Source organism: Mastacembelus armatus, chromosome 21, assembly GCF_900324485.2.
Source record: "Mastacembelus armatus chromosome 21, fMasArm1.2, whole genome shotgun sequence".
Lineage (NCBI taxonomy): Eukaryota > Metazoa > Chordata > Actinopteri > Synbranchiformes > Mastacembelidae > Mastacembelus > Mastacembelus armatus.
Genome location: NC_046653.1, coordinates 110,069 through 137,030, shown reverse-complemented (window position 1 = coordinate 137,030; position 26,962 = coordinate 110,069). Strand labels below are relative to the sequence as shown.

Genomic DNA, 26,962 nt, shown 5'->3' with positions numbered 1-26,962 from the left:
ATGCCTTCGATACATCTTTTGGCTTTTTTAAGCCAATAATAAAACCCAGTATTCAGCCCAGGAACACCATGAAAGTCTTACCACCTTGTACCAAACATTTTAGGAGCCAGGAATCCTCACTCACTCCCATTTAATCAATAAGGTTTTACACACAGGTATTACACACCTCCACAAACCACCTTTAACTGTTTTCAGCCTGGATGTGTAGAGCACACCATGGGATGTCTGGAACATTGCATTAGAAAATGAGTGAAAATGAGATCACTGGCTTTGTTGGCTTTGACATAACTTTCTTGTAATAGACACTGAACTTTCTTGTTTTTCTCTTTATCTTCATTACAGCACCTGATGTACTTAAATCAAGGAATGTAATTATTCAAATGTAAAACACAAATTTGTTATGCTAATACATTCCATACATTTATATGTCTTAAAATGAGTTGCACCCATCTGCATTTTTACAAAGTTTGTCATGTTCAGCAACTCATGCGTGAGTCACATGCTATATAAGGAATAGATTGTGCATTGGAAATCGCATTGCAGGTTTGATTTGTATATAACTTGGCAGAGCTTATATGTTAATTACAAAAAGACAATGTGGACTGTTTCTTTTGTCCACAAACACTGTCTTCTGTATATTGTGAAATATTAAAATGTTTTTAAAATGTGGTTTTGTATTATTTCTACTTAACATCATTACATGAAGCATAATTCATGTAATTTTATATTTGCAAGAGAAGCTTGTTGTAGCTTGTCTCCATCAGTTTCCAAAGCTCAAAGAAGAAAAGTCTGTAAGAAACACTTTACTGCTCTCACACCCATCCATCCATCCATCCATCCATCTTCTTCCACTTATCCGGGACCAGGTCGCGGGGGCAGTAGCCGAATCGGGGATACCCAGACTTCCTTCTCCCTGGACACTTCCTCCAGCTCTTACGGGGGGACACCGAGGCGTTCCCAGGCCAGCCGGGAGACATAATCCCTCCAGTGTGTCCTGGGTCTTCCCCGGGGCCTCCTCCCAGTGGGACATGCCCGGAACACCTCCCCAGGGAGGTGCCCAGGAGGCATCCGAAACAGATGCCCGAGCCACCTCAACTGACTCCTCTCGATGTGGAGGAGGAGCGGTTCTACTCCGAGCTCCTCCCGGGTAACTGAGCTCCTCACCCTATCTCTAAGACAGCGCCTGCTAAGAAAGCTTCGCCTTCCGGCTCAGATCCTTCTTCACCACAACGGACCGGTACACCGACCGCATTACTGCTGCCGATGCCCCGATCCGTCTGTCAATCTCGCGCTCCGTCCTTCCCTCACTTGTGATCAAGACCCCGAGATACTTAAACTCCTCCACTTGAGGCAGGATCTCTTCCCCTGACCTGGAGATGGCAAGCCACCTTTTTCCGGTTGAGTACCATGGCCTCGGACTTGGAGGTGCTGATTGTCATCCCAGCCACTTCACACTTGGTTGCAAACCGACCCAGCGCATGCTGGAGATCCTGACTCGATGGAGCCAACAGGACAACATCATCCGCAAAAAGCAGAGATGAAATCCTGTGGTCCCTGAACTGGACTCCCTCCGGCCCCTGGCTGTGCCTAGAAATTCTGTCCATAAAAGTAATGAACAGAACCGGTGACAAAGGGCAGCCCTGCCGGAGTCCAACGTGCACTGGGAACAGGTTTGACTTACTACTGGCAATGCGAACCAAGCTCCTGCTCCATTCGTACAGGGAACAGATAGCCCCCAGCAAAGGGCCCCGGACCCCATACTCCTGGAGCACCTCCCACAGGATGTCACGAGGGACCCGGTCGAATGCCTTCTCCAAGTCCACAAAACACATGTGAACTGGTTGGGCAAACTCCCATGAACCCTCGAGCACCCTCAAGAGGGTGTAGAGCTGGTCCAGTGTTCCACGGCCAGGATGGAAACCACATTGTTCCGCCTGGATCTGAGGTTTGACCACCGGCCGGATCCTCCTCTCCAGCACCCTGGCATAGACCTTCCCCGGGAGGCTGAGAAGTGTGATCCCTCTATAGTTGGAACACACCCTCTGGTCCCCCTTCTTAAAAAGAGGAACCACCACACGATCTGCCAATTCAGGGGTACTGACACCGAACGCCACATGATGTTGCACAGGCGTGTCAACCATGACAGCCCAACAACATCCAGAGACTTGAGGTACTCGGGGCGGATCTCATCCACCCCCGGTGACTTGCCACTGAGGAGCTGCCGAACTACCTCAGTGACTTCAGCTTGGGTGATGGATGGATCAGCCTCCGAATCCCCAGCCCCTGCTTCCCTTATGGAAGAAGTGTTGACGGGATTGAGGAGATCCTCGAAGTATTCCTTCCACCATCCGACAATATCCCTAATCAAGGTCGGCAGCTCCCCACTTCCACTGTAAACAGTGTTGGTAGGGCACTGTTTCCCCCTCCTGAGGCGCCGGATGGTTTGCCAGAATTTCTTCGGGGCCGACAGGTAGTCCTTCTCCATGGCCTCACTGAGCTCCTCCCATACCCAAGTTTTTGCCGCCGTCACCACCTGGGCTGCAGCACGCTTGGCCCGACGGTACCCGTCAGCTGCTTTGGGAGTCCCACAAGCCAACCAAGCTCGGTAGGACTCCTTCTTCAGCTTGACGGCATCCCTTACCTCCGGTGTCCACCACCGGGTTCAGGGATTGCCGCCACGACAGGCACCCGAAACCTTATGGCCACAGCTCCTAGCCGCCGCGTCGACAATGGAGGTGGAAAACATGGTCCATTCGGACTCAATGTCCCCAGCCTCCCCCGGGATCTGGTAGAAGCTCTCTCAGAGGTGTGAGTTAAAGACCCCTCTGACAGCGGGTTCGGCCAAACATTCCTAACAGACCCTCACAGTACATTGGGCCTGCCCTGTCCCGCTTCCTCCTCCGCCAGCGGATCCAATCAGTTGACAGCTCTGCCCCTCTCTTCATCCGAGTGTCCAAGACATACGGCCGAAGGTCTGACGACATGAGTACAAAGTCGATCATTGACCTCCGGCCTAGGGTGTCCTGGTGCCATGTGCATGATGGACACCCTTATGCTTGAACATGGTCTTTGTTATGGACAAACTGTGACTAGCACAGAAGTCCAGCAACAGAACACCACTCGGGTTCATATCGGGGAGGCCGTTCCTCCCAATCACGCCCCTCCAGGTTTCACTGTCGCTGCCCACGTGAGCGTTGAAGTCCCCCAACAGAATTATGGAGTCCCCAGTAGGAGCACCTTTCAGCACCCCCCCGAGAGACTCCAAAAAGGCCGGGTACTCTGCACTGTTGTTCGGCCGAAACAACAGTGAGAGGCCTATCCCCGACCCGAAGGTGCAGGGAAACGACCCTTTCACTCTGGAGGGAAAACTCCAACACATGGCGGCTAAGCTGGGGAGCTATGAGCAAGCCCACACCAGCTCTCCGCCGCTCACCGCGAGCAACTCCAGAGTAAAAGAGAGTCCAGCCCCTCTCAAAGAGCTGGGTTCCAGAGCCCAGGTTGTGCGTGGAGGTGAGCTCGACTATCTCTAGTCGGTACCGCTCGACCTCACGCACAAGCTCAGGCTCCTTCCCCCCCAGTGAGGTGACATTCCATGTCCCTAGAGTCCATGGATCGGGTCGCAGATCGCATGCTCTCATATGTTTTCTTAATTAAAAGTAACTAACATTGTACATTGTATGTATATGGTAATACAGCTGATTTTGATTCTGACTATCAGCAAAATATACTTAAGGTAGAAGAATTTAAATATCTAGGTGTATATTTATTAAAGACAAGTTGAATATTAACTTTGGAGCCTTAAACCCCAAGCTAAAAGCAAATGTAAAGAATTGGCATCTCACTACATCTATAAATTCATGGTCAAAGGTTAGTCAAAATAAATCTTCTACCATGACTAGTTTCTCTTCCAAAGACTACCAGGATGCAGGATGTGACCACTAAACAGTTCATGAAATGGGACATAAGTCAAGTCATATCTGGATATATATGAAATGGTGGAGAACCAAGAATAAAATAAAAATGACTTATGCAGCTGTAGGAATATTCCAGGCACTTGACTTTCTCATAAGCAGTGACTCATTCTACAAATTGTTTATGTAACGGCACTGTAGAAAACCATGGAGAGCTGGTTCTAGTTTTTATCTTTTTGTTTTAGCGCCCTCTCCTGGCCTTTTAACAACTATGATAAAGAAGTGAGCACAAATCTCACATGGAAATTACCGATGACATTTGCTAAGTGTTCACTGCTAGTTTTCACAGCAGAAAGTTAAATGACTGCTTCAAAATAAGAGTGCACACTTTTTATTTCTTTATTTATTAGGATCTCCATTTACTGTGCTTTCCATCCAACTACTGTTTCTGGGGTCCTCATTAAAATCATTTAAATTTAATACACGATTCAATGAATAATATCTCTCAATATATAGCAGCTGCCAGTAAAAAATTAATGAATTACTGTAAAATTACAATACTTAGAAAACAACTTTAAAGTGCATTTCATATATGTACATACACACGTCATAATGCCCACAGTAAAAATTATAATTATTAATTCATTTTCAAATATGATGCTCCTAAACACCACTTCAATTGCATCCTAAAGACTGATTTTGTTATGATGGTAGAACTAGGGAGAACTATTTTGGTTTCTGATTTCCTGTGTTATCTTTCTTAGCTGTAGGTAATGTTATGTCTTGTTAATTTATGTTTCACCTGTGTTCAATTAGTTTTGTTTTCCTAATGCATAAATACCTCCTGCCTTCCTTGTTCCTTTCTCAAGGAGGATTAACTCTGTCTATGTCAGTGAATTTGTTCCCACGCCGAGTGGGACAGTTATTGAGTTCTGTTTTTCACGCTGTATGGCAGAGTTATTTGGTTTTGTTTTCAGTGCCAAGTGGCGAAGTTGCCTTGACGGCAGTATTCAGTGTGCCTGAGCCTGGTGAGTCCAGGAAAATAAAACTGTATCCTTCATTTGGGTTCTCTCCTTCCACCCCACCATACCGTAAAAGATTTCCTTTTAATTTTTATCAGAAATGACGGCATAGAGTTCCATGCTTTCAATTCACTTGTGTCAGTAAAAGGACGATAATGTACATATAATTTCTATTGTGGATTATGACTCCTATGAACAAAACTGTGGTGGAAGAAGTATGGTACTCAGATTTTTCACTTAAAGTTAGCAATACTATAACACTGTAAAAATGTGCTTACAAGCTGCACATCTGAGATTACACTTAGTACAAAAGTATTAATAGCAAACATTACCAAAATAGTGGTCATAATTCTTTTTTTTAATTATAATGTTCTGTTATTGGAATATTGTTACAGATGTAGATCCAAGAGGTAGTGGAGGTAGCACTCATTTTAACTTTAAGTAGTGTTACTGTATGTATCATATTTTTGAAATGGCCAAATGTTCTGTATGTAAAATCTAAAAAATGTCAAAGCTGTTACATAAATGTAGTTTAACATAATATTGTACATTTTCCTTACAATAAAACAAACTCAGTCTACTTACATTGCACCACTTAATTTTCAGTTAAACTGGTTCTACATTTCTTTTCTTCTTGACATATTTCTTTTATGGAGTAAATACAGGTTGCGTACTGGCCATTAACTGCTGCATAAGTGTTCACATTGTTGGTATAAACTTACATCTTTATATTGCATAATAATGTTGACATGACAATCTCCTTTGGGCTCCATTTTATCAAAGATAGACTTTAAATATGATTTAGGTCTAGGTAAAGGTCAGACTGGACTTAAAGATGTCACACAGCCACTTCAATAGTGACTGTGTGAGACTAGTGTGGATCCACAGTTATGTCAGTTATGTGGGCCAAAACCAGCCATTTAAAACACTTCATCACAACTGGGGGATGGACAATATTCATGCCTTTTGCAGCTATGATTTTGGGCATCAAGACAATAGGCACTGTCACACCAAACCATTTTAGGGACTCAATTCTTGGAATGACCCCACTGAAGAATGTACCCAAAAACTTAGTCATAAGGGCCTTTCTTTTAGTCACACTGCCAGTAGGAACATTGAAGTAACGCAAGACAGCTGATTGTTGGCATAGCTATGTCACTTCTGCACAACATTCAACAACAATGCTAGCAAATATTTTCATGTTTTGCTTTGATCCAGCAAGATCTCTCTGAATTTTCTTAATGTAATGTGTACATGGGTTGGACAATGAAAATGAAACACTGGCCAATTTAATGTTGGAGGTTTCATGGCTAAATTTGACCAGCCAGGTGGCCAGTCTTCATTGATTGCACATTCCACCAGTAAGAGCAGAGGGTGAAGGTTTAATTAGCAGAGTAATAGCACAGTTTTGCTTAAAATATTGCAATGCACACAACATTATGGGTGACATATCAGAGTTCAAAAGAGGACAAATTGTTGGTGCGCATCTCGCTGGCACATCTGTGACTAAGACAGCAAGTCTCTGTGATGTATCAAGAGCCACGGTATCCAGGGTAATGTCAGCATACCACCAAGAAGGACGAACCACATCCAACAGGAGTAACTGTGGACGCAAGAGGAAGCCGACTGAAAGGGTTGTCAGAATGCTAACCCGGATTGTATCCAAAAAATATAAAACCACAGCTGCCCAACTCACTGCAGAATTAAACGTGCACCTCAACTCTCCTGTTTCCACCAAAACTGTTCGTCGGGAGCTCCACAGGGTCCATATCCATGGCTATACTAATGAATTGTGGTCTAAAACCAGGCGTTTCAGTTTCATTGTCCAACCCCTGTATGTATGTGTGGTTTTTTTCCAGATCCAAAGCTGTTCTTTATTATATATATATATATATATATATATATATATTAAATTTTCACATTTAAATTTTTTACAAATGTCGGTTGCCAGTGCTGCATTGGCTGAAGTTAGTGTTTGACAAATCTATATAACATTAAGTGTACGTCATTTATGGCTCCTATTGTACTGAAAAGTACCTTCTCCGAAGTAGAAGCTAAAAAAGTACCCCAAAACAGCGTTTTAAAAAATCTATATACCTCTCAGTTCCCACAGTGTGGACACAAAAAAGGGGAACTTCCTCTAGAGGTTCTGAGAACTATGAAAAGTTGGATGGACCTCCATACAAAGTTGTGGAATCTGTTTAAAGGTGATCATTCCACTGCTGCTTCTCTCAATCATGTATTCCCTCTGGAGATTCATTGTGATAATCCTCTCTAATGTCTCCTCTTTTTGAGTCAGTAAGGTAGAGATTGCTGAAAATGATGGAGATATTGTGGGAGATTTCTGAAACAAATAATCTTGACTTCATTTTTAGCATTAAGAATAAAAATTAAATTTAGTGGAAAGTTTTGTAATATTTATGAGTACTTTATCAAGCCTGATATCAACCCACAGATGGTGAACTAGAGAGCCATCACAGGCAGCGGATTTTTAGGCTGTGATATTCAATTTATTCAATTCAATTCAATTTTATTTGTATAGCGCCAAATCACAATACAAATCATCTCAAGGCACTTTACAAAAACTAAAACTAAAAACCCAACAATTCCCTTATGAGCAAGCACTTGGCGACAGTGGAGAGGAAAAAACTCCCTTTAACGGAAGAAAAAAACCTCCAGCAGAACCGGGCTCAGTTTGGGCGGCCATCTGCCTCGACCGGTTGGGGTGAGTGGATAGAGCAGAGAGAAAAGAACAGCAACAATAAACAACAAATAGACACTGCAAGTTGGTGGGGCCAGTAACTGCACATCAGCGATAAACAGCTCCAGGACCAGGGACACCTGCAGAAGGTACAGAGAGAGAGAGAGAGAGGGAGGGAGAGAGCACAAACTAGGGGAGAGAGAGAGCACAAGGTTAGTAACATTCAATGGTGGAATATACATGAGGTGGGAGAGAAGGGGGGGGGTTAGGGTAGGGGAGCTTAGTGCACCGATGGTCCTCGGGCAGTCTAGGCCTATAGCAGCATAACTAACTAAGGGATGGTTCAGGGTTGCCTGAAGCCAGCCCTAACTATATGCTTTGTCAAAGAGGAAGGTTTTAAGTCTAGCCTTAAAAGTACAGAGAGTGTCTGCCTCCTGAACCCAGGCTGAGAGCTGGTTCCACAGGAGAGGAGCTTGATAGCTAAAGGCTCTGCCTCCCATTCTGCTTTTGAGAACTCTGGGAACCACAAGTAGGCCTGCACTCTGAGAGCGAAGTGGTCTATTGGGATAATATGGTACTATGAGGTCTTTAAGGTATGAAGGAGCTTGATTATGAAGGGATTTGTATGTGAGAAGAAGGATTTTAAATTCTATTCTATATTTTACAGGGAGCCAATGAAGAGAAGCCAATATAGGAGAAATATGATCTCTCTTGCTAGTTCCTGTCAGGACTCTGGCTGCGGCATTCTGGATTAATTGGAGGCTTTTTATTAAGATATTAGGACATCCAGATAGTAATGAGTTACAGTAATCTAGCCTTGAGGAAACAAATGCATGGACTAGTTTTTCTGCATCATTTTGAGACAGGATGTTCCTAATTTTGGAAATGTTGCGCAGGTGAAAGAATGCAGTTCTAGAAATGTGTTTTATGTGTGAGTTAAAGGACATGTCCTGGTCAAAAATAACTCCAAGGTTTTTTACAGTAGTGCTGGAGGCCAGGGCTATGCCATCTAGAGTAGCTATAATTTTAGAAAAGTTATTTCTGAGATTTTTAGGCCCAAATATAATGACTTCTGTTTTCTCCGAGTTTAAAAGTAAAAAGTTACTGGTCATCCAAGCCTTTATGTCAGCTAGACAGGCTTGAAGTCTGGTTAACTGGTTTGTGCTAACAGGTTTAATAGATAGATATAACTGAGTGTCATCCGCATAGCAGTGGTAATTAATAGAGTGCTTCCTAATGATATATCCTAAAGGAAGCATGTACAGGGTGAACAGAATCGGTCCTAGCACAGAACCTTGTGGAACTCCATAACTAACTTTTGTTCGTGTGGAAGGTTCATCATGGACATGAACAAACTGGAATCTGTCCGATAAATAGGATTGGAACCACTTTAACGCTGTTCCTCTGATACCAATCACATGCTCCAGTCTCTGTAATAAGATGTTGTGGTCAATGGTGTCGAATGCTGCACTAAGGTCTAGGAGGACAAGTATAGAAACAAGTCCATTATCTGAGGCTAAGAGAAGATCGTTGGTAACTTTCAACAGTGCTGTTTCTGTACTATGATGTACTCTAAATCCTGATTGGAAATCTTCAAATAGTTCATTCCTGTGTAAGTGGTCTGATAGCTGCTTAGCAACAGCTTTTTCTAGGATTTTAGAAATAAATGGCAGGTTGGATATTGGTCTATAATTAGCCAAGACTCCTGGATCAAGACTAGGCTTTTTGAGTAAAGGTTTGATTACTGCAGTCTTAAAGGCCTGGATATCTTTTTATGCTTTCCAAAGAGATGGAATACTGGACATGATTTCCATCACTGACTTCTATAACCCAACTGTACGTGCAATAGCAAGCCTCACTCGGAGCATCAAAATTAAATGTTAGTCTACAATATTCAGATCAGTAAGGTACCCTCTGGCAGCACCCTTTGTTAGCATCCTTTTGTGTATCAAACTAAGGCTTAAGGGCACCTTTGGTGTATGAGACATGAAAATTACCTCACAAAAAGCACATGCTTAGGGTTAGGCACAAACATTATATGCTGTTAGTTTACTAACTATACCTATATGATTAGGTTTAGGCGCATTTAAATGAAGTTAGGTTTAGGGGAAAAAAACTGTGGTTAGGCACAAAAATTCCCTGGGTACATTTAGGCACAAAACAGATGAGGTTTAGGTTTAGGCAGAGATGTGAACACTGTTGAAAGCCCTGTGTGTTTTGATGCACTGGTAACAAGGTAAGGCTGGGTAAACATGAGTATAACTTCTAATAAAATAAGGGACAGGGGCGATGCATGGTCCCTTGGTCTGTGTCCTTGATTTTCCATAAGAAGGTGTCCTGTCCTTGTATGCATCACAGCAGGTTTAGCAGGTTTAATAGCAAGCAAGATGCGGTTACCTCATATCCTGTCAGTGAGGTACCATAACGGGTATGTCTGTGAATGGAGTTAAAGATGAAGATGAGTCCATGTGGCTGTGAAAGCCCCCACACAGCAATGTTGAACAAACCACTGAGTTTCATAAACTCTCAAGGCAGATCCAGAGCTATAATAAATGAAAATATTTGACAATTTGCTGTATGTTTTAAACAGTTGACCACATTCTCTAAAAACGTGTTTTTCCCATTGTTCATTCAGCAGCAAACCACTATGTGCCATGTTTTCCCCTCTTTGGCTGCGGTGCCACACCTCAGCATTTGTCACTGTTTATAAGCAATAAGTACATCCATCCATCCATCCATCCATTTTCTATACCCATCCATCCATTTTCTATACCCTCTTATTCCTAAGCAGGGTCACAGGGATCTGCTGGAGCATATCCCAGCTCTCTTTAGGTGAAAGGCAGGGGTACACCCTGGACAGGTCACCAGTCAATAAGTCCATCATTTTGTAAAAACTGCCAAACAGCAAAATTAGAGCGGTCTATCACCAGTCAAAAAAGCTACGACTGTAAAAGAAATTTGTACATAGTGAGTGTTCACATAATTGAAATACTTTCTGGTACCTCATTAATCTTTGGAACAGACTTTTACTTTGAAAGCGACACAGGAAGGGGTTTGTAAAGCTGTTATTGCAGACGAAGCTTCCTGACTGCGACGATTTCGTTTTTCCTTCTCGGCGTCGAAACATTTGACAGTATAGCACGTAGTCTACGCTGGTAAGTAACTCATAGTCATAAAAGGAGATGTTTTAGTTGTTAGCTGAGTTATAAAGCTGAGTTGTTTTTCTAAACTGAGGGCTATGTTGTAAGAAACAACGTTAACGATACAAAATGTTAAATATGCGTCACCTATACCCGCATTTGTTGTTACCTCTTATGGAAATCAAGTGTGGTAAAACAAGTAGCTAGTTACCCTGTTAGTGTCTGTGTTTTAGTCTAGGTTAAATTATCACTTTAGAAAAGGTATGAAGAACTGATATAGCAAGAAGATGAACTGACAGCATATGGTATTCTGAATGCTGAACTCTGGCCCTAAGAAGTATTTGCCCTTTTTCTTTGCAGAGTACAGTGATGGACAGACACATATTACCTGGTGCTCTATGAGTATGAAACGATGAACTGTTTGTCTCTTCTTCTTTATCTTGTGTTGCATTTTCTTTATGGTGAGTAACCTAATTTCACCGAGAGAAGTTAATTCATTTTTTACCATTTTCCCCAAGAAAAGTTAGCTCAGTTTTTAGAAGAAGTTTTATTGTCATTGTACAACGAGATACAATTAAACTTTTTACAGCAAGTGGTAAATTACCTGATAGCAAACATACCATTTTTCTTCACACACCCACATAATGAGGTCACTGCTGATGGTTTGTTAAAGTGCCCTGCCAGGTGTGTCTTTGTATTTATGACTTAGACTGCATCACATACTAACCTGTTGTTCTCACACACACGCACACACACACGCAGTGCTCAGTTCCCTTCCTGCTCCGACCAATCTTTCTGTCGAATCTGTCAACTTCCACCACGTCCTGCACTGGGACCCTGGGCCCGGCACTCCACCAGGAACGCAGTACAAGATCTTCAAGAGGTAATTTCCCCGTCCACCATCTTGTTGGGTGTTTCTGCCCTCTGCTTTCATGCTGTCCTACTGCACATATGTCTTATCAGTATTGTGTACATTTGATAGCCACCAGAACTCCAGTGTTTCCCAGGCCAACACATGTCTGTAACATGTCTATAGATGAGCAGGTCTATAAATTAACCCAAAGTTGATATGGAAATTCTGGTCAAATGCAAATCTCACTTATAAACTTGAGTAGTTAAACTACAAAATGAGAATAAATAAATGAAGAAAACTAAGGCTGTCAAGATTAATATGATAATAACAAGTTGACGCAAATTCCTTTAATGCCACTAATTTTTGTTTTGCAATTACTGCACACACATTCTGTGATTGTTGTTATCCTTTTCTGGTTCAGCCTCCAGAATGTGGTTGGAAAGCACAGGGGAGACTCTAGGGCAGTGGTTCTCAAATCTTTTTCTCTCTGGCCCCCCTTTTGACAAAGTCGGACTAAAAAGAATTTCCGGGCCCCCCAGCAAAATTGCAGCAATGGCTCAAATCTAACTTATTGAAAGAAACATCAATATTATAATTACCTTTTCTGTGAATAATTTGTTGTGCAAATTAAAAAATTTTGCCTATTCAATACAAAAAAAACTGATTGTTCCCTGAGACAATACTTGTATAACTAAAAGTATGAAAAGTGCAATTTTGTTATGATTATAAAAAGAAAGTGTAACATTTTCAAAAACAAAAAGATTTTTAGCAAATAAAGAAGAATATTTTAACAGTATCAGTGGCTGCAATGAGCCCGTTATACATTGCACATATTTTTTGAACAAACTCTACAAACTGGGCAAAAACAAGTGCAAATATGAAAATATAATAATGAAGGGTCATGTCACTGTATCTGGGTAGGAGTGGCTGCAGTCAGACTCTTATTGACGTGACAGAGGTGTAAGGCCTCTAAGTGTCTCTTCAGTTTATTCTTTCATACTGTCCACTGCCAGAGTTTTGAGACACAACAGAGAGGGCTCTTTCTTCATCTCATACCACTGGGAAATTCCTCTGCATTCTTTGTTTAAGATTATAAGGCATTGCATTGTTTTGCCTCTAAGAAGTTAATTAATTGAACTCAACTTCCATCTGCCATTTTTACTGTTAGTATTAAATGAAAAAACTTTTATGCAAAAAAACATTCAAAAAGTCTTTAAATTAGACCTTATATATGACAAGTATTAGTATTAACAGAGTGTTTGTTCTGTTACTTTCTGTGTTTAGAGATAATGGGTTGTTATGAGCACCATTACAAATACTTTAGACATCCTTTGCATCGTGGTAGATAAACTGTGTAGAAGAAAACAATTGAAAGTTGAGCCGTGAAAGAACAAATTTTTGGTTTAGTTAATGGATTTTCATTATTTCTCATTGGAAAGCCTATAATTAGCTAATTAGCTTTCTGGACATTTAACAGTTGTCCTTTACATTATTTTTGATGAAAAAAAACTGAAATTCATATTGTAGTTTTTAATTGATATAACCCACAATTCAGTATTACTGAAAATTAACCCAATACAAGCAGAGAATCAAAAGTCTTCAGTATAATGGAGAGTTTCATCGTCTAAATTTCCATGTCAGCTGAATCTGCTGATGAGGTGTACTGAAATTTTTCCTTCAAGGAAAAAAAGTACTGAGAATTTTAACATGGACACATACTGCTTCTGTACCGTTTGTGTGCCTTTTAATATAGACGGTAAAGAGATAACAGGAAGTGAGAGGAAAGAGGTGGGGAACAACATGGCTGGACTCAGTCTAGTCTTATGTTATAGTGGTTCATAGTGTTTTGTCTTGTCTCGTGGTTAATATGTAGTGAATATAACAGACTTGATGTTTACAGTGTTAGGATATATGGCTTTTTCTGCATAAATCTGCATGATTCAAATCTGAATCAGTTTGAATTCATTACCATCATTCATATCATTCTTACTGGTTTTTATCAGTCTCTAAGAACCCCAACATCAACCATGACATTTAATTTGGTCACATTTTCAGTCAGAACATTTTCTCTGACAATTTGTGGTTTACTTGAGTGTCGTCTTTGATGGAATATCTGACTGCAGGGTGCTTTTTCTGACTTTAACCTCAGCTTCTCTGATTGTAGCTCAGGCATTTGTCACAGTGATGTTTGTTTCCATGCATTTAGTGTGGTAGCTCATTGTGCATGCAATCCAGCTGTGACCACAGAGAGGCTGGCTGATACTTTTGAAAGAACTGACGATTGAAGTGCTCTTATAAAAATAGAGATGAGACTTGAATGTTCCTTTTTGTGTCTTTCAGTTTCACATGGCAAAATCTTTTGTTTTGACAGTGATTAAAATTAACCTTGAATTTTACTGTCCTTGCCTGCATTTGCAGGAATGAAAATACATTTCGCTTTAACAGTGAAATCAACAACATGACAACATAATTTATTTAAACTATTTGTGTGTGTGCGCGCGTGGTGTGTATATAAGCAGGCAGGGCATACATGGAACGCCATAACCAACTGGCTGGCATAGTGTACAGGAACATCTGTGCTGAGTATGGGCTGGAGGTCCCAAAGTCAAAATGGGACATTGACCGAGAATTGACTGAGAATGACCGAGCTAAGATCCTGTGGGTCTTCCAGATACAGAAAAAACAGGTGATGGCTAACCAACTGGGCGTAGTGGTGGTGGACAAACAGCAGAAGAAAGCCGTAGTGGTAGATGTAGCAATCCCAAGTGATAGCAACATCAGAAAGAAGGAACATGAGAAGCTTGAGAAATACCAAGGACTGTAAGAAGAGCTAGAAAGGATGTGGAAGGTGAAGGCAACAGTGGTCCCCGTGGTAATCGGCACCCTCGGGGCTGTGACACCCTAACTGGGAGAGTGGCTCCAACAGATCCCAGGGACAACATCAGAGCTCTCAGTTCAGAAGAGTGCAGTGCTAGGAACAGCTAAGATACTGGGAAGAACCCTCAAACTCCCAGGCCTCTGGTAGAGGGCCTGACCTGAAGAGACACACACCACCAGTAGGGGTGAGAAGGGAAATAAGTACAGTATTGTTCACAATAATAGCAGTACAATGTGACTAATCAGAATAGTCCAGATTTTTAGTATATTTCTTATTGCTACATGGCAAACAAGTTACCAGTAGGTGCAGTAGATTCTCAGAAAACAAACAAGACCCAGCATTCATGATATGCACGCTCTTAAGGCTATGCAATTGGGCAATTAGTTGAAAGGGGTGTGTTCAAAAAAATAGCAGTGTGGCATTCAATCAGTGAGGTCATCAATTTTGTGAAAAAACAGGTGTGAATCAGGTGGCCCTTATTTAAGGATGAAGCCAGCACTTGTTGAACATGCATTTGAAAGCCTGAGGAAAATGGGTCGTTCAAGACATTGTTCAGAAGAACAGCGTACTTTGATTAAAAAGTTGATTGGAGAGGGGAAAACCTATAAAGAGGTGTAAAAATTTATAGGCTGTTCAGCTAAAATGATCTCCAATGCCTTAAAATGGACGGCAAAACCAAAGAGACGTGGAAGAAAACGGAAGACAACCATAAAAATGGATCGAAAAATAACCAGAATGGCAAAGGCTCAGCCAATGATCAGCTCCAGGATGATCAAAGACAGTCTGGAGTTACCTGTAAGTACTGTGACAGTTAGAAGTTGTGAAGCTGATCTATTTTCAAGAATCCCCCGCAAAGTCCTAAAGAGAAATGGAGGAACATTTTGTGGACTGATGAGAGTAAAATTGTTCTTTTTTGGTCCAAGGGCCATAGACAGTTTGTGAGATGACCCCCAAACTCTGAATTCAAGCCACAGTACACAGTGAAGACAGTGAAGCATGGTGGTGCAAGCATCATGATATGGGCATGTTTCTCCTACTATGGTGTTGGGCCTATTTATTGCATACCAGTGATCATGGATCAGTTTGCATATCCTCTTAGTCACCCCGCCCCCTTTTTTGCAAATGGCCGACAACACGTAGCTAAATTAAACTAGCTGTTGTTCTTACATTTTAAGAGTTATATTGACGGCCTTGGTGCCGATTGAAGCAAAAGCATCCCAGTTTTCTATCGGCGCACTGTAAATGTGAAACATGACTCCCCTCCCCCTCTAGCGTCGAGCGCTGCCTGCCCAGCGTTGTCAAGGCTACATTTACAGTAAGGAGGGGCTGCGTTAAAGCCCACTGTTGCATCATCTGGCTCTACTTCCCATATGTTGTTGGATAGGTCTCATCATTGGCTACAAGATGCGTCAGTCACCATTTACGAACAATTTGACTGGCTAATTCTCCTGTCAATCGAAGTTAGAATATGCCCCCTGACTGGGATTTTCTCTGAGGATGTGAATTCTATTGGTTTCACCGTTAGTTACGCTGTGAAACGTAACAACACGTTTGATTGAGGCCTCATGTGATTCACAGAAGCTTGCTATGTCAAACTTTATTGAATAAACGGACAAAACAGCCGTAAAACGAAGCGGTTTACGGCTTACTATGAGGAGGACGATGGATTTATGGATTTACTGTACAATATTACGTCTTTTTGGACTAAAACATGGGTGCACTTTGTTCTATGGATTCTAACGAACAGAACGATATGCGGCACTCCATGTTTGACTACACATATGAAGTTACACGAGAGAAAGGTAAAAAGCGGCGTTTTGTACTGTATGTTTACTCTTGTTAAATATTAAGAAACTGTAGTCGCTGTGATTATTCGATCCTAAATTGCTTTATGCCATTTTAAGCGTGAGACTTTAAGGTTTTATTAGACATAAAATGTATTATACCATATCCACATTTTTCGCCGATCTTTTTGTGACAAAATATAAACATACAATTTTTAGAGCGGATCCGCTCCGTGGGTGACCAAAAGGATATGTCAAAATACTTGAAGAGGTCATGTTGCCTTATGCTGAGGACATGCCCTTGAAATGGTTGTTTCAACAAGACAATGACCCCAAACACACGAGCAAAGTCTTGGTTCCAAACCAACAAAATTAATGTTATGCAGGGGCCAGCCCAATCCCCGGACCTTAATCCAATCGAGAATTTGTGGGGTGATATCAAAAATGCTGTTTCTGAAGCAAAACCAAGATATGTAAATGAATTGTGGAATGTTGTTAAAGAATCATAGAGTGGAATAACAGCTGAAAGGTGCCACAAGTTGGTTGACTCCATGCCACACAGATGTGAAGCAGCTATAAAAAACTGTGGGCATACAACTAAATATTAGTTTAGTGAGGCCCAACACCATAGTAGGAGAAACATGCCGATATCATGATGCTTGCACCACCATGCTTCACTGTCTTCACTGTGTACTGTGGCTTGAATTCAGAGTTTGGGGGTCGTCTCACAAACTGTCTATGGCCCTTGGACCCAAAAAGAACAATTTTACTCTCATCAGTCCACAAAATGTTCCTCCATTTCTCTTTAGGACTTTGTGGGGGATTCTTGAAAATAGATCAGCTTCACAACTTCTAACTGTCACAGTACTTACAGGTAACTCCAGACTGTCTTTGATCATCCTGGAGCTGATCATTGGCTGAGCCTTTGCCATTCTGGTTATTTTTCGATCCATTTTTATGGTTGTCTTCCGTTTTCTTCCACGTCTCTTTGGTTTTGCCGTCCATTTTAAGGCATTAGAGATCATTTTAGCTGAACAGCCTATAAATTTTTACACCTCTTTATAGGTTTTCCCCTCTCCAATCAACTTTTTAATCAAAGTACGCTGTTCTTCTGAACAATGTCTTGAACGACCCATTTTCCTCAGGCTTTCAAATGCATGTTCAACAAGTGCTGGCTTCATCCTTAAATAAGGGCCACCTGATTCACACCTGTTTTTTCACAAAATTGATGACCTCACTGATTGAATGCCACACTGCTATTTTTTTGAACACACCCCTTTCATCTAATTGCCCAATTGCACAGCCTTAAGAGCGTGCATATCATGAATGCTGGGTCTTGTTTGTTTTCTGAGAATCTATTGCACCTACTGGTAACTTGTTTGCCATGTAGCAATAAGAAATATACTAAAAACCTGGATTATTCTGGTTAGTCACATTGTACTGCTATTATTTTTGAACAATACTGTGTGTATATATATTTTATATATATATATTATATATATATATAAGGTTGTACTAGTAGCACAAGATTTTTGCTGAAATAGTGTTTTATTATAGTTTATCTGATTACATCAGATAGGATTTTATGGCTGACTAAATAAAAGCTTTTAATTCACCTTTATGCCTTGCTGTACTAAAGAGTCCCTGAAGAATGTTTGTGTTCTCTGAGTAAAAACTATTGTTGCGATAATTTTACTGTGTTAAGCAAAATGTATGTACTTAAAAAATAAATCATTACACTGGGCAGAGCAAACTTACAGAAATGTACAACATATGTCATCTACAATGTATGTAGGGGAGACAGTATTTTTCTTTCTCTTGGAGGGTAGTAGAGGGGTGATACTTATTTCCATCTCAGTGGTTGGTCAAAGTTCTTTCACTCACACTTTTTTAAAGGGTTTGATTAAATGTATTCGTCTTCCTGGTATCATGTGGGTATCCTGACATTTCAAAATGCACTGCACTGTATCTACAAGGACACCCTGGAGCACTTTCTCATAATGGGTGTTAAACTGTTTCATCAAAACCTAATTTGAATAATCACTGTTAATTAATTAGTCAATCCATCTATTTGCTGTTTAACCCAGTCGCGTTTTGTCAATGTAAACAATTGTATTATTACAAATTATTGCTATATATCATATATTGTATACTACTACACCTACCTAGCTAGGTGAAGTGTTTCTAATATTTTGTCTACTCATCTTATATAAATAATAGTAGACTAAATATTTGGGTGTTTAACAGCTCAACAGCAGCACAAACTACAGCATGTCTGTTTTAACCAAACCTGAAAAACTATTGCAGATCTGTTCTATGTTGTAGAGTGCATTTCTTACATATCATTTCATACCAATGCACATCACAGTCAGACTCCTGAGAGCTTTTTGGAAGAAAGTCAATAATATATTCATATGACCTGTGTTGGTATTGGACTTAGAACATAAGATATTTTTATATATTTTTTGAGATATATGTATATCCAAACAGCTTATTACTCTGAGGTAGATAAAAATGCTGAATTTCAGGGTTAAAATATGACACATGGGACTGGAAAAAATATTGTACACTTTGAGGGGTTAACTAAGAAATCAGGTAACCAGTCTTTATTTAAATACAGTAATGTTGGGAATCTCTTAATGAGTATGTTTGAAAACAATTAGGATCAAGATTTCAGTGCGAGATCCCAATTATTTAGATAGTAAAGAACTGTGACCAAGATGTGCCCGGAGCGAGATGTTTGACAGTGGCAGAATAAATTCCACTGCTCTGTCTTGGACAAACTACTGAAAAATGACCTAGAATACTGACATTTCTATACTCTGGTTTCTTATTAATTGACATGTGACAGTTGTCAGTTAGCTAAGTAAGAGCAATTTTCCTGGCGTCTTCAGAGTACTTGTGAACATTGAATAAAATGTGTGAACTAAATTTTCCTTTGTGCAGTGTAGTTGGAAAGAAACGGGAACAGCTACTGAACTCAACACCGATGACATCATTTCAGCTGAAGCTAAAAGAACACATTCCACCAAAGACATACCACCTGTTTGTCTGGGCATCCTACAACCAAACTGTGTCTCCAGGGTCTGAGAAATTCACCTTTGCACCCTACAGCGACAGTATGTTAAGTGTTTTTTGAGTTGCATGCATGTTTAGTCACTACAACAGCAAAGTAGTGTTGGTTAGGCAAAGAAAACATTTTTTAATTTGAAATTTAGCTATTTTGACCTTCTTTATCTGTTAAGTGGTCAAACAGCAGTTCTTGAGTTGAGCTGTTTACTAATATTGAATGATTAGTCAGTCAGTAAGTCGGTTGACCAGGTTTTTTTAAGCTATTAATGTTTGTCATTCATTAAAAAAAATGGCTGCTGGTTTTTAGGTGTTTCAGCTGTATATTAAAAAACATTTGGATTTTTGACCTGGAAAACAAAACCTAAACAAGCATTTAGGCTCTAGGGAAACTGGCATTTGTGATTGGACTTTTTCATTATTTTTATACATTTAGAATTAATTAATAATGGAAATTATTACTTGGAACCCTAAAAATGTTAATCCTAGCTTCAAAAAACCTGAACATCTATTGCAGACCTGTTCTATGTTGTAGAATGCATTAGTTGTAGCTGAGTGACTGAGTGCCCTAACCCTGTCCAACTCTTTAGTCCAGTCTAAGGTATATCAGCAACAACAGGATGGATGGCCATGATTTTAGGTTTAATAACTGCAAAACTAAAGGCATTTCCAACATCATTAGTTGCAGTTTGTATGAACTAAGAAGAGAAGGTGAATATGGTAAACATTATGCCTCCTACAGCCAGATGTCACTCAACCTTGTATCTTCTTTTATATTTCTGATTAATTCTGATTGGCCTGATTTTCATTCTGCTCTTTATGTTTGTCCATGTTAGCTTTGTAGCGCAGCCTTTAATGTTGCACTGAATGCACATCTCCATCTCAGGTTACTGTCAATTGAACTTGATGCTTGTCGTAGTTTTAAGCATAATGCATGACAGTGAAATGCATATAAGACACGTCTGCTTTTATATATATTACAATTTTATATATTACAATCATGAAATGATAAACAGTCAAAACTGAAACCACTGGGAAGATGCAGCACCACATGAGCAGTATAGCAATGACAAAACAGTTGTGGAAACTTTACCAATCATGCACAAATGGTATGTAAAAAGAAGAAAGCAGTTTCACATTTGAATGTCTAGGATAAATGTCCCACATTTAAAGAATGTGTCTTCTTGTTGCAACAAGCGATAATAGGTCCTCCAGAACTCTTACTGGCTGGATGTGGCAACTGCATCCAGATAAACATTTCACTGCCAGAGGCTGAAAGGAGCTCAGGAATCCGTGATATCCAGAAACACTACGATGCTGATTTCAGAATCTCATTTCAGAAGAAGGGAAAATCAGCAGCTGTAAGAAATGCATTATATTCCCAATTCAAGCCAGGCAAGCTAGGCAATTCTTCAAATGGTTGTGCTGTGTATGATGACTCTGTTCACATGGAGTATTACATTTAATTTAATTCTTCTAAACATGTATATTTAATATAGACAGAACTGGTTAACCAACCATTTTCATGAGGCAGAGCTTCTCTGGTGGGGGAAATACTGTCATTGGTTTAGTTAACTCTTTTCGACCTGATAATATATACTGAATATTTATATTTATTTATTGAAGTATTGCACTTTCTTCAAACCTTTCCAAATTTAAAGTCACATCTTTTCTATTGTTTGTCTGTTTAATACTGAGATCTGCCCCACCAGCACTCTGCCCTGTTGATTACTTTGTGTGATTACTTTGTGATTCAGTAACATCAGAGCTACCCACTAATAGATAAAGCATAAAAATGTGGCCCAATGGTGCAGTAATGTACTGCATAGAGTGCTGCCACTAATTCATGAATGTAGGTTAAATGGAGATCATTTTAAGTTTTTTTTTTTTTTTTTCTTCTTATTTGACCTGCAGGAGATCAAAACATCAAACAAAACTTATACTCTTCAGAACTTAGAAACTGATACAGAGTACTGTATACAGGTGCATACAGAGATTCGTACAAACAAAAACACAAAGCCATCTGTTTGGAAGTGCATCTTCACCAGCATTGTGGAACCACGCAGAGGTGAGCTTTACTTTTAGAGCCAATGTTTATGATGTTGTGACTGTTAAGGTCTTATTAAACAAACAAAACTGAGTTTGTAGGCTATGCTTTTGTGAACAAATAACTTTGAAACATAGCGCATCTTTGATAATTGCATTGCCATGGATTACTGTCATTGTTATAGATTATAGGTAATGATACCATTTGCTTTTAAAGAGTATAAAAGTACAATTGAAAATATGGTGTCATAATATTGATTATATTTAAAGTTTTCCTATTTGCAGAGGTGGACTTCTCACCTTTCACCTCCTGCAGAAGAAAGAATAAAGCCCTATTTGTTGGTCACTTTTTGTTAGGTAGTCCAAAGAAATAGCCATAGCAAAGAACTACCACTACTAGATTGAAGGCTTTATCATTGTTTATTGTTAATGGTTGTGTGTGTCTTCAGACTCTGTTGTTCTAGGTGCAGTTGCTGTTCTTCTGATTGTAGTTATCAGTGTCCTGATGACCTTCACATATTTTCTATACTACACTGGATTCCTCTGTAAACTGAAGACAACTCTACCCAGAGTACTAATTGTAAGGAAAATATCTCTGTTTTTACAACTTGGTTTTTGAATGAATATCAGTCAATCTATTCATCAATCAAAGATTTGTACAGCATTTGTAGCACTCATTAGAAAGTCAAACAATATAAAAAAAAAAGACATAGACAATCCAAAGTATTTATCAACAGATGGAATAAAGCATCTAGTTTGTGTTAAATTCTAAAGAAAACATGTGTCTTAAGGTGAATGTTGAAAAGTGTACGAGAGAAGGGTAGGACGCTCCATAGCTGTAGGTCTGCAATACAAAAGGCCAGATCAACCTAGCACTTACTTCTGGATGTTGATATTTCAAGCAAGAAATGGTTCGCTGATCTTAAGATTTTTGGTGGAGTATGCCATTTCAAAAACCTACTGAGGTACACTGGTGCAAGACAGTTTAAGGCCTCAAAAACAAAAATATGAGTTTGCAAGCGAGCAGCAGCGTTTTAAACCAGCATTTTTTTTAAAGAATAAAAGATGCTTTGTTTAGTCGAATGTAGAGCACATTAATTAATAAAAGCATGTATAGCAGTCATCAAATCTCTTGGTAATCAAAAAGATTTGACCCAAGAGAGTAACCTAGTTCTACAACAGAGTTATTCTTCAGAGTTTATCAAACTTAATCCCAGTGTCAAATATCACTCCCAGATTTTTAACTGAGAATTTTACACATGCAGCTAATGGTTCCAGATCAGTATGTGAAATAATCAGCATCACCAAGTAAAATACATTCTGCTTTGCTTTTTGTCAGATGCAAAAAAACAACTTGAGAGCCAGTTTTGAATTTGAGAGGGAAAAAAAGTAACAAATTTTGCTTTCTTGCTTTTATAGAAACATAGATGTGAATGTCATGAGCATAACTATGGAATGAAAAACTGTTGTACTTGTTGAAAGTACAACCTAATGACAGGATATATAATTAGAATAGAGTAGGACTAAGAACTTACCCCTGCAGAAAACTCAAGGAGGGTGGAACTGTATGGGAAAATGAGGCACCAGTGGTAACTGAAAAGCTAAACATATTTTCTTACATGTAATTGTAACTAGCCCTGCAGTTAATCTTAACAGTCCAGGTAGGATATGAGGTATCTGTCACAATAATTTCTTTGCTACTGCTCCAGTACAGTGGAAGTCAATGGAATTTATGGGTTGGAGACGGTAGTTAGATTGGACATTTAAACTCAGTATGAACAGGTCTGTATCTGGATATAGTTCCAATTACAATGAAATCTTTAGGGAATAAAAAAATCATGTGATGTGAGTAGGAAAGGAAAAAGGAAAACCAAAAAGATAGAAGGAATAGAATAGACTACTATTGTCCACTGTGGTGGAAATTTTTCTTTGGCTCACCGATGCATACATAAATATGAAACAAACATACAAGAGAGAACATAAAATATGATCAGTATAAATATGTTAAAAAAATAAATGAAAACTACACTACACTACAAAACATTAAATCGGGGGCTGACAAACGTGTCAAATCCCATCTGAATTAATAATATCCATAGCAAATGGGACAAGTGACTTTTTAAAAACCGCCTTAGTTGCCAGTGGGACCCTGTAGTGCTTCCCAGAGTGCAGGAGCTCAAACTGACTGGTGAGGATGAGAACTATCTGCAACAATACTTTTGGCTTTACTCAATGTCCTCTCTCTATACAGCTTGTTCAGTTGTTTTTGGGGCTTCCCAACAATCTTAGAGGCCATTGAAACTATTCTTTACAGCTTGTTTTTTGACTTGCAGGTCAGGTGGTTGTACCATGCAAGAAAGTGAAATGTTAGAACACTCACCAATTGATTTGTAGACCACCTCCAGAATCTGTGGACAAACCCTAAGACTGCCAAGCTTTCTCAGGAGACACAACCGCTGAGAGTATTTTTTGAATATGTACTCAGTATTGCTCTGAAAGTTGAGCTGAGAGTCTAATATCGTGCCATGATATTTAAAGCTACTGACAATCTCTACACTCAGTGTAGAGTGTGACAGGCCGTAGGTTTGTACCACTGGAACAAATAACCAATTCCTTTGTTTTGGCTACATTTATTTGAAGCTGGCTTGTGTTACACAAGCTTCCTAAAGGAGCGCCTTGGTGTGGTCTCGGCTGAAGAATTGTTTTGTTGCAGGAGACCAATCAGAGCCATATCGTCAGCATATTTAAATAATTTGAAATATCTATCATTTAACTTATATTCATTAGTGAAGAGACTAAACAGAACAGGTGATAGAACACAACCCTGTGGGCACCCTGTGCTCACAGTGATTTTATTTAGTATCAGGAAGATCAGCTTTCTGTTGAGAGCACCAGAATTTACATTTACCCCTAAAGGTTCACACTGAGGATTTGCAATCTTGGCCCACATCCAGCATCATAATTTGGGTTATTGGATGAAGAGTCATTGGTACTAGGCTATATTTTACAGAGATGGTATATCTTTGAGTTCACATATGTCACTTGTCATCAGGAGGAGTTATACTTGTTAGTCACTGTCTTCTCTTCTTTGCAACTCAAGATGGCTCTGAGTCAAGGCTACACCCTGACACCAGAGAACACAATCCTAGACCTGATCTCCATCAACTCAGAGATGCAGAAACAGAGCAAGCACAATAAAACCACACCACCATGTCAGGCCAACAGGGTCACCAACTCAGAGGAAGAGGATGAAGATGAGGAGGAAGTGGAAGGGCTAAAGGTCTATATGGACAGAGACCCAGGGCTTTCTTCAGGTGACAGCTCCTGCCAATGCACTGGTAATAAGCTAGGGAATGGCAAGCCATCTGTATCAGGGGACTGTGCAAGTTTGAAAGAGAGGTTGTCAGCTGAGGTGGAGGTGCCAGACACAGAGTTTGAGTTTGGGGTTGTAGATGGTGAGCTTGATCAAGATGAGGCCAAAACTGAAGGAGGAACAGTTTCTTTTATTCTTGATGAAGGTCAAACTGGAGTCCAGGAACAAGTTACAGTTAAGGAGGAGGAGAACGAGGATGTGTGTGACAGCTCTGGCAACGTCAATTTGTTCTCAGTTACCCTTGCCGCACTGGCTGCATGTGAGGAAGGGGAGCAGAATACCAGAGACTTTTTGAAACATTATGATCAGGAGCCTGAACTGTCCACAGTCTCAAAGTCCACTTTGAGCCACACAGACTCTCAAACAGAGTCAGATGATCAGACAACTATGGCATTAATGCAGACTACTCATGAAAAGTTTGCTGAGACTGGTTATGAAGTTAGGGATGCGGACACTTTGTCTGGCAGCATCAAAGCCTGTGAGGAGGAGGAAGAGGAAGAGGAGGAATTTTCTGGCTATATGGCACACAGATGATGTGTTGGTGCTGGCATGTATGTTACTATATGTGTATAAATATTATTAAAGAATTTCTTAGCAGCAAATATATTGCTTTTTAATAAATCCCACCAAGATATTTAAATGATGAATGATGATGAAGTTGCTTTTGTCATTTCAGTTGTCCATTTTCCTGTTCTTCTAAACTGTATTATAGTGTGTATGTTTTATTATGCAACAAATAAATACAGATACAAATAGTTTTTCAAGATCAGTACATTTTTGTGTGAGTAAATAACACCAGCACAACAGCAGCAGATGAAGAAAAACAAAATTTTTATATCTTATTTATGTGGAAGAAGAAAATGTTACATTCTTTGGTTTGTTATAGGAAAAGTTTTAAGTGTCAACAAGCATTTTTTCAATGCCAAAGTTGCTTTTTTTTTAGTGACAGTCTTCTGATTTTCTGTTGATGTCAGTCAGATAACCGGTAACAAAATCTCCCATACTTTGGTGACTTTCTTGCTTCAGTTCAGAGACAATGTTGCTGCTGCTGCACAAGGTCTCATAAATGTACTGACACAAAATATGTGTCTGCCTCAACACCAGAGTTAATGCTCAGGAGTTGTAGCCCAGTGATGTGCTGGGACGTCCTCACCACCCACTGCAGTCCTTTACGCTCCACACCTGTGCAGCTAGTATACCTCACAGTGATGGAGCTAGTGAGGATGCTCTTAATAGTGCTCCTACAAAAGTTGAGCATCAGCTTCTGTGGGAACTGGGCCTTCGTCACCTTCCCGAGGAAGAAGTCTGTTGTGCTTTGGGAATGAGGTTCGAAGTGTTGGTGGTCCATGCCAACTGGTCAGGCACATTGACTGTGAGTTACTTTGTCCTTCACACATTCCACTGCCTTACCATGTATGTGGAGGGTGCTATGCTCATTCCTCCTTGGCATTGGAAGTGTGAATCGGAGTACAGTTGTGGGTGAATATTGTGAAGAGGATGGGGCTCAACACACAGCCCTGTGGGGTGCCTGTATTAATTAAGATCGTGGAGGAGATGTGATTGCCTGTTCTCATCTGCTGGGCTCTGCCTGTGAGAAAGTCCATGATCCAGTCATACAGAGAGGGGGTTGAGCCCAAGGTCAGTTTGTTGATCAGTTTAAATAGGATGACGGTATTAGAAGCTGAGCTGAAATCCACAAAGAGCATCCTCCCATAGCTGTGGAGCGATTTGCCCTTTATGCGAACTGGGATCTGTCCAAGGCTGGCAGGATGATGGTTTTGATGTGACTAAACACTAGGCCAGGGTTATTCAACTAAAATTTAAAGAGGTCCAGTTAGAGAAAATTTCTTGAAGCAAAGGTTCGGAAGATCATAATGTCTAACTAGTTAGTGTGATATGTATTTAATTAGCCTAGTAGTTTTATCAACATCTGCATGTAATCAATACCTGACTGTCAAATCAAATGAGTTCAGTACAATTCAAAACCTTTCTGACAAAGAACATTTTACTTTTTTAAATTTAATTAAATTTTTTTATTATGCCATGCATCAGTACAGATCACGCATATACATGATCGCACGCGCGATTCATTTGCAGTCGGGACGCGGAGGTGTGAACAATTCCTGCTGTGACTGCAGCTGGGAGGGAGGAACTGCTGCGAGAGGACTGGGCCGCCTGTGAAGGC

At 40.2% G+C, this 26,962-nt stretch overlaps 1 protein-coding gene across 3 annotated transcripts; it reads left to right on the top strand.

The window, feature by feature from the left end:
* Positions 1 to 10,703: 10,703 nt before the first annotated feature.
* crfb1 (cytokine receptor family member b1) lies at positions 10,704 to 25,541 on the top strand. 3 transcript variants are annotated; one of them, XM_026295499.1, is made up of 8 exons: positions 10,704 to 10,789; positions 11,135 to 11,235; positions 11,537 to 11,657; positions 19,236 to 19,408; positions 20,556 to 20,719; positions 21,342 to 21,426; positions 21,854 to 21,984; positions 24,505 to 25,541. In XM_026295499.1, the coding sequence occupies exons 2-8, from the start codon at positions 11,187 to 11,189 to the stop codon at positions 25,309 to 25,311; spliced, it is 1,530 nt and encodes a 509-aa protein (XP_026151284.1). In that variant the 5' UTR covers positions 10,704 to 10,789; positions 11,135 to 11,186; the 3' UTR covers positions 25,312 to 25,541. The 3 variants fall into 3 exon arrangements, with proteins under 3 accessions (XP_026151284.1, XP_026151281.1, XP_026151283.1); XM_026295496.1 differs by having other exon boundaries at positions 21,273 to 21,426; XM_026295498.1 differs by having other exon boundaries at positions 10,749 to 10,789; positions 19,241 to 19,408; positions 21,273 to 21,426.
* Positions 25,542 to 26,962: the final 1,421 nt, after the last annotated feature.

What these genes read in the sequence shown, in the direction of transcription:
- crfb1 (XM_026295496.1), top strand. Translation starts at nt 11,187, where the DNA reads ATGAACTGTTTGTCTCTTCTTCTTTATCTTGTGTTGCATTTTCTTTAT. An exon ending in CAGTACAAGATCTTCAAGAG is followed by an intron (nt 11,658 to 19,235) that starts GTAATTTCCCCG and finishes TCCTTTGTGCAG; the next exon opens with TGTAGTTGGAAAGAAACGGG. An exon ending in CATTGTGGAACCACGCAGAG is followed by an intron (nt 21,427 to 21,853) that starts GTGAGCTTTACT and finishes GTGTGTCTTCAG; the next exon opens with ACTCTGTTGTTCTAGGTGCA.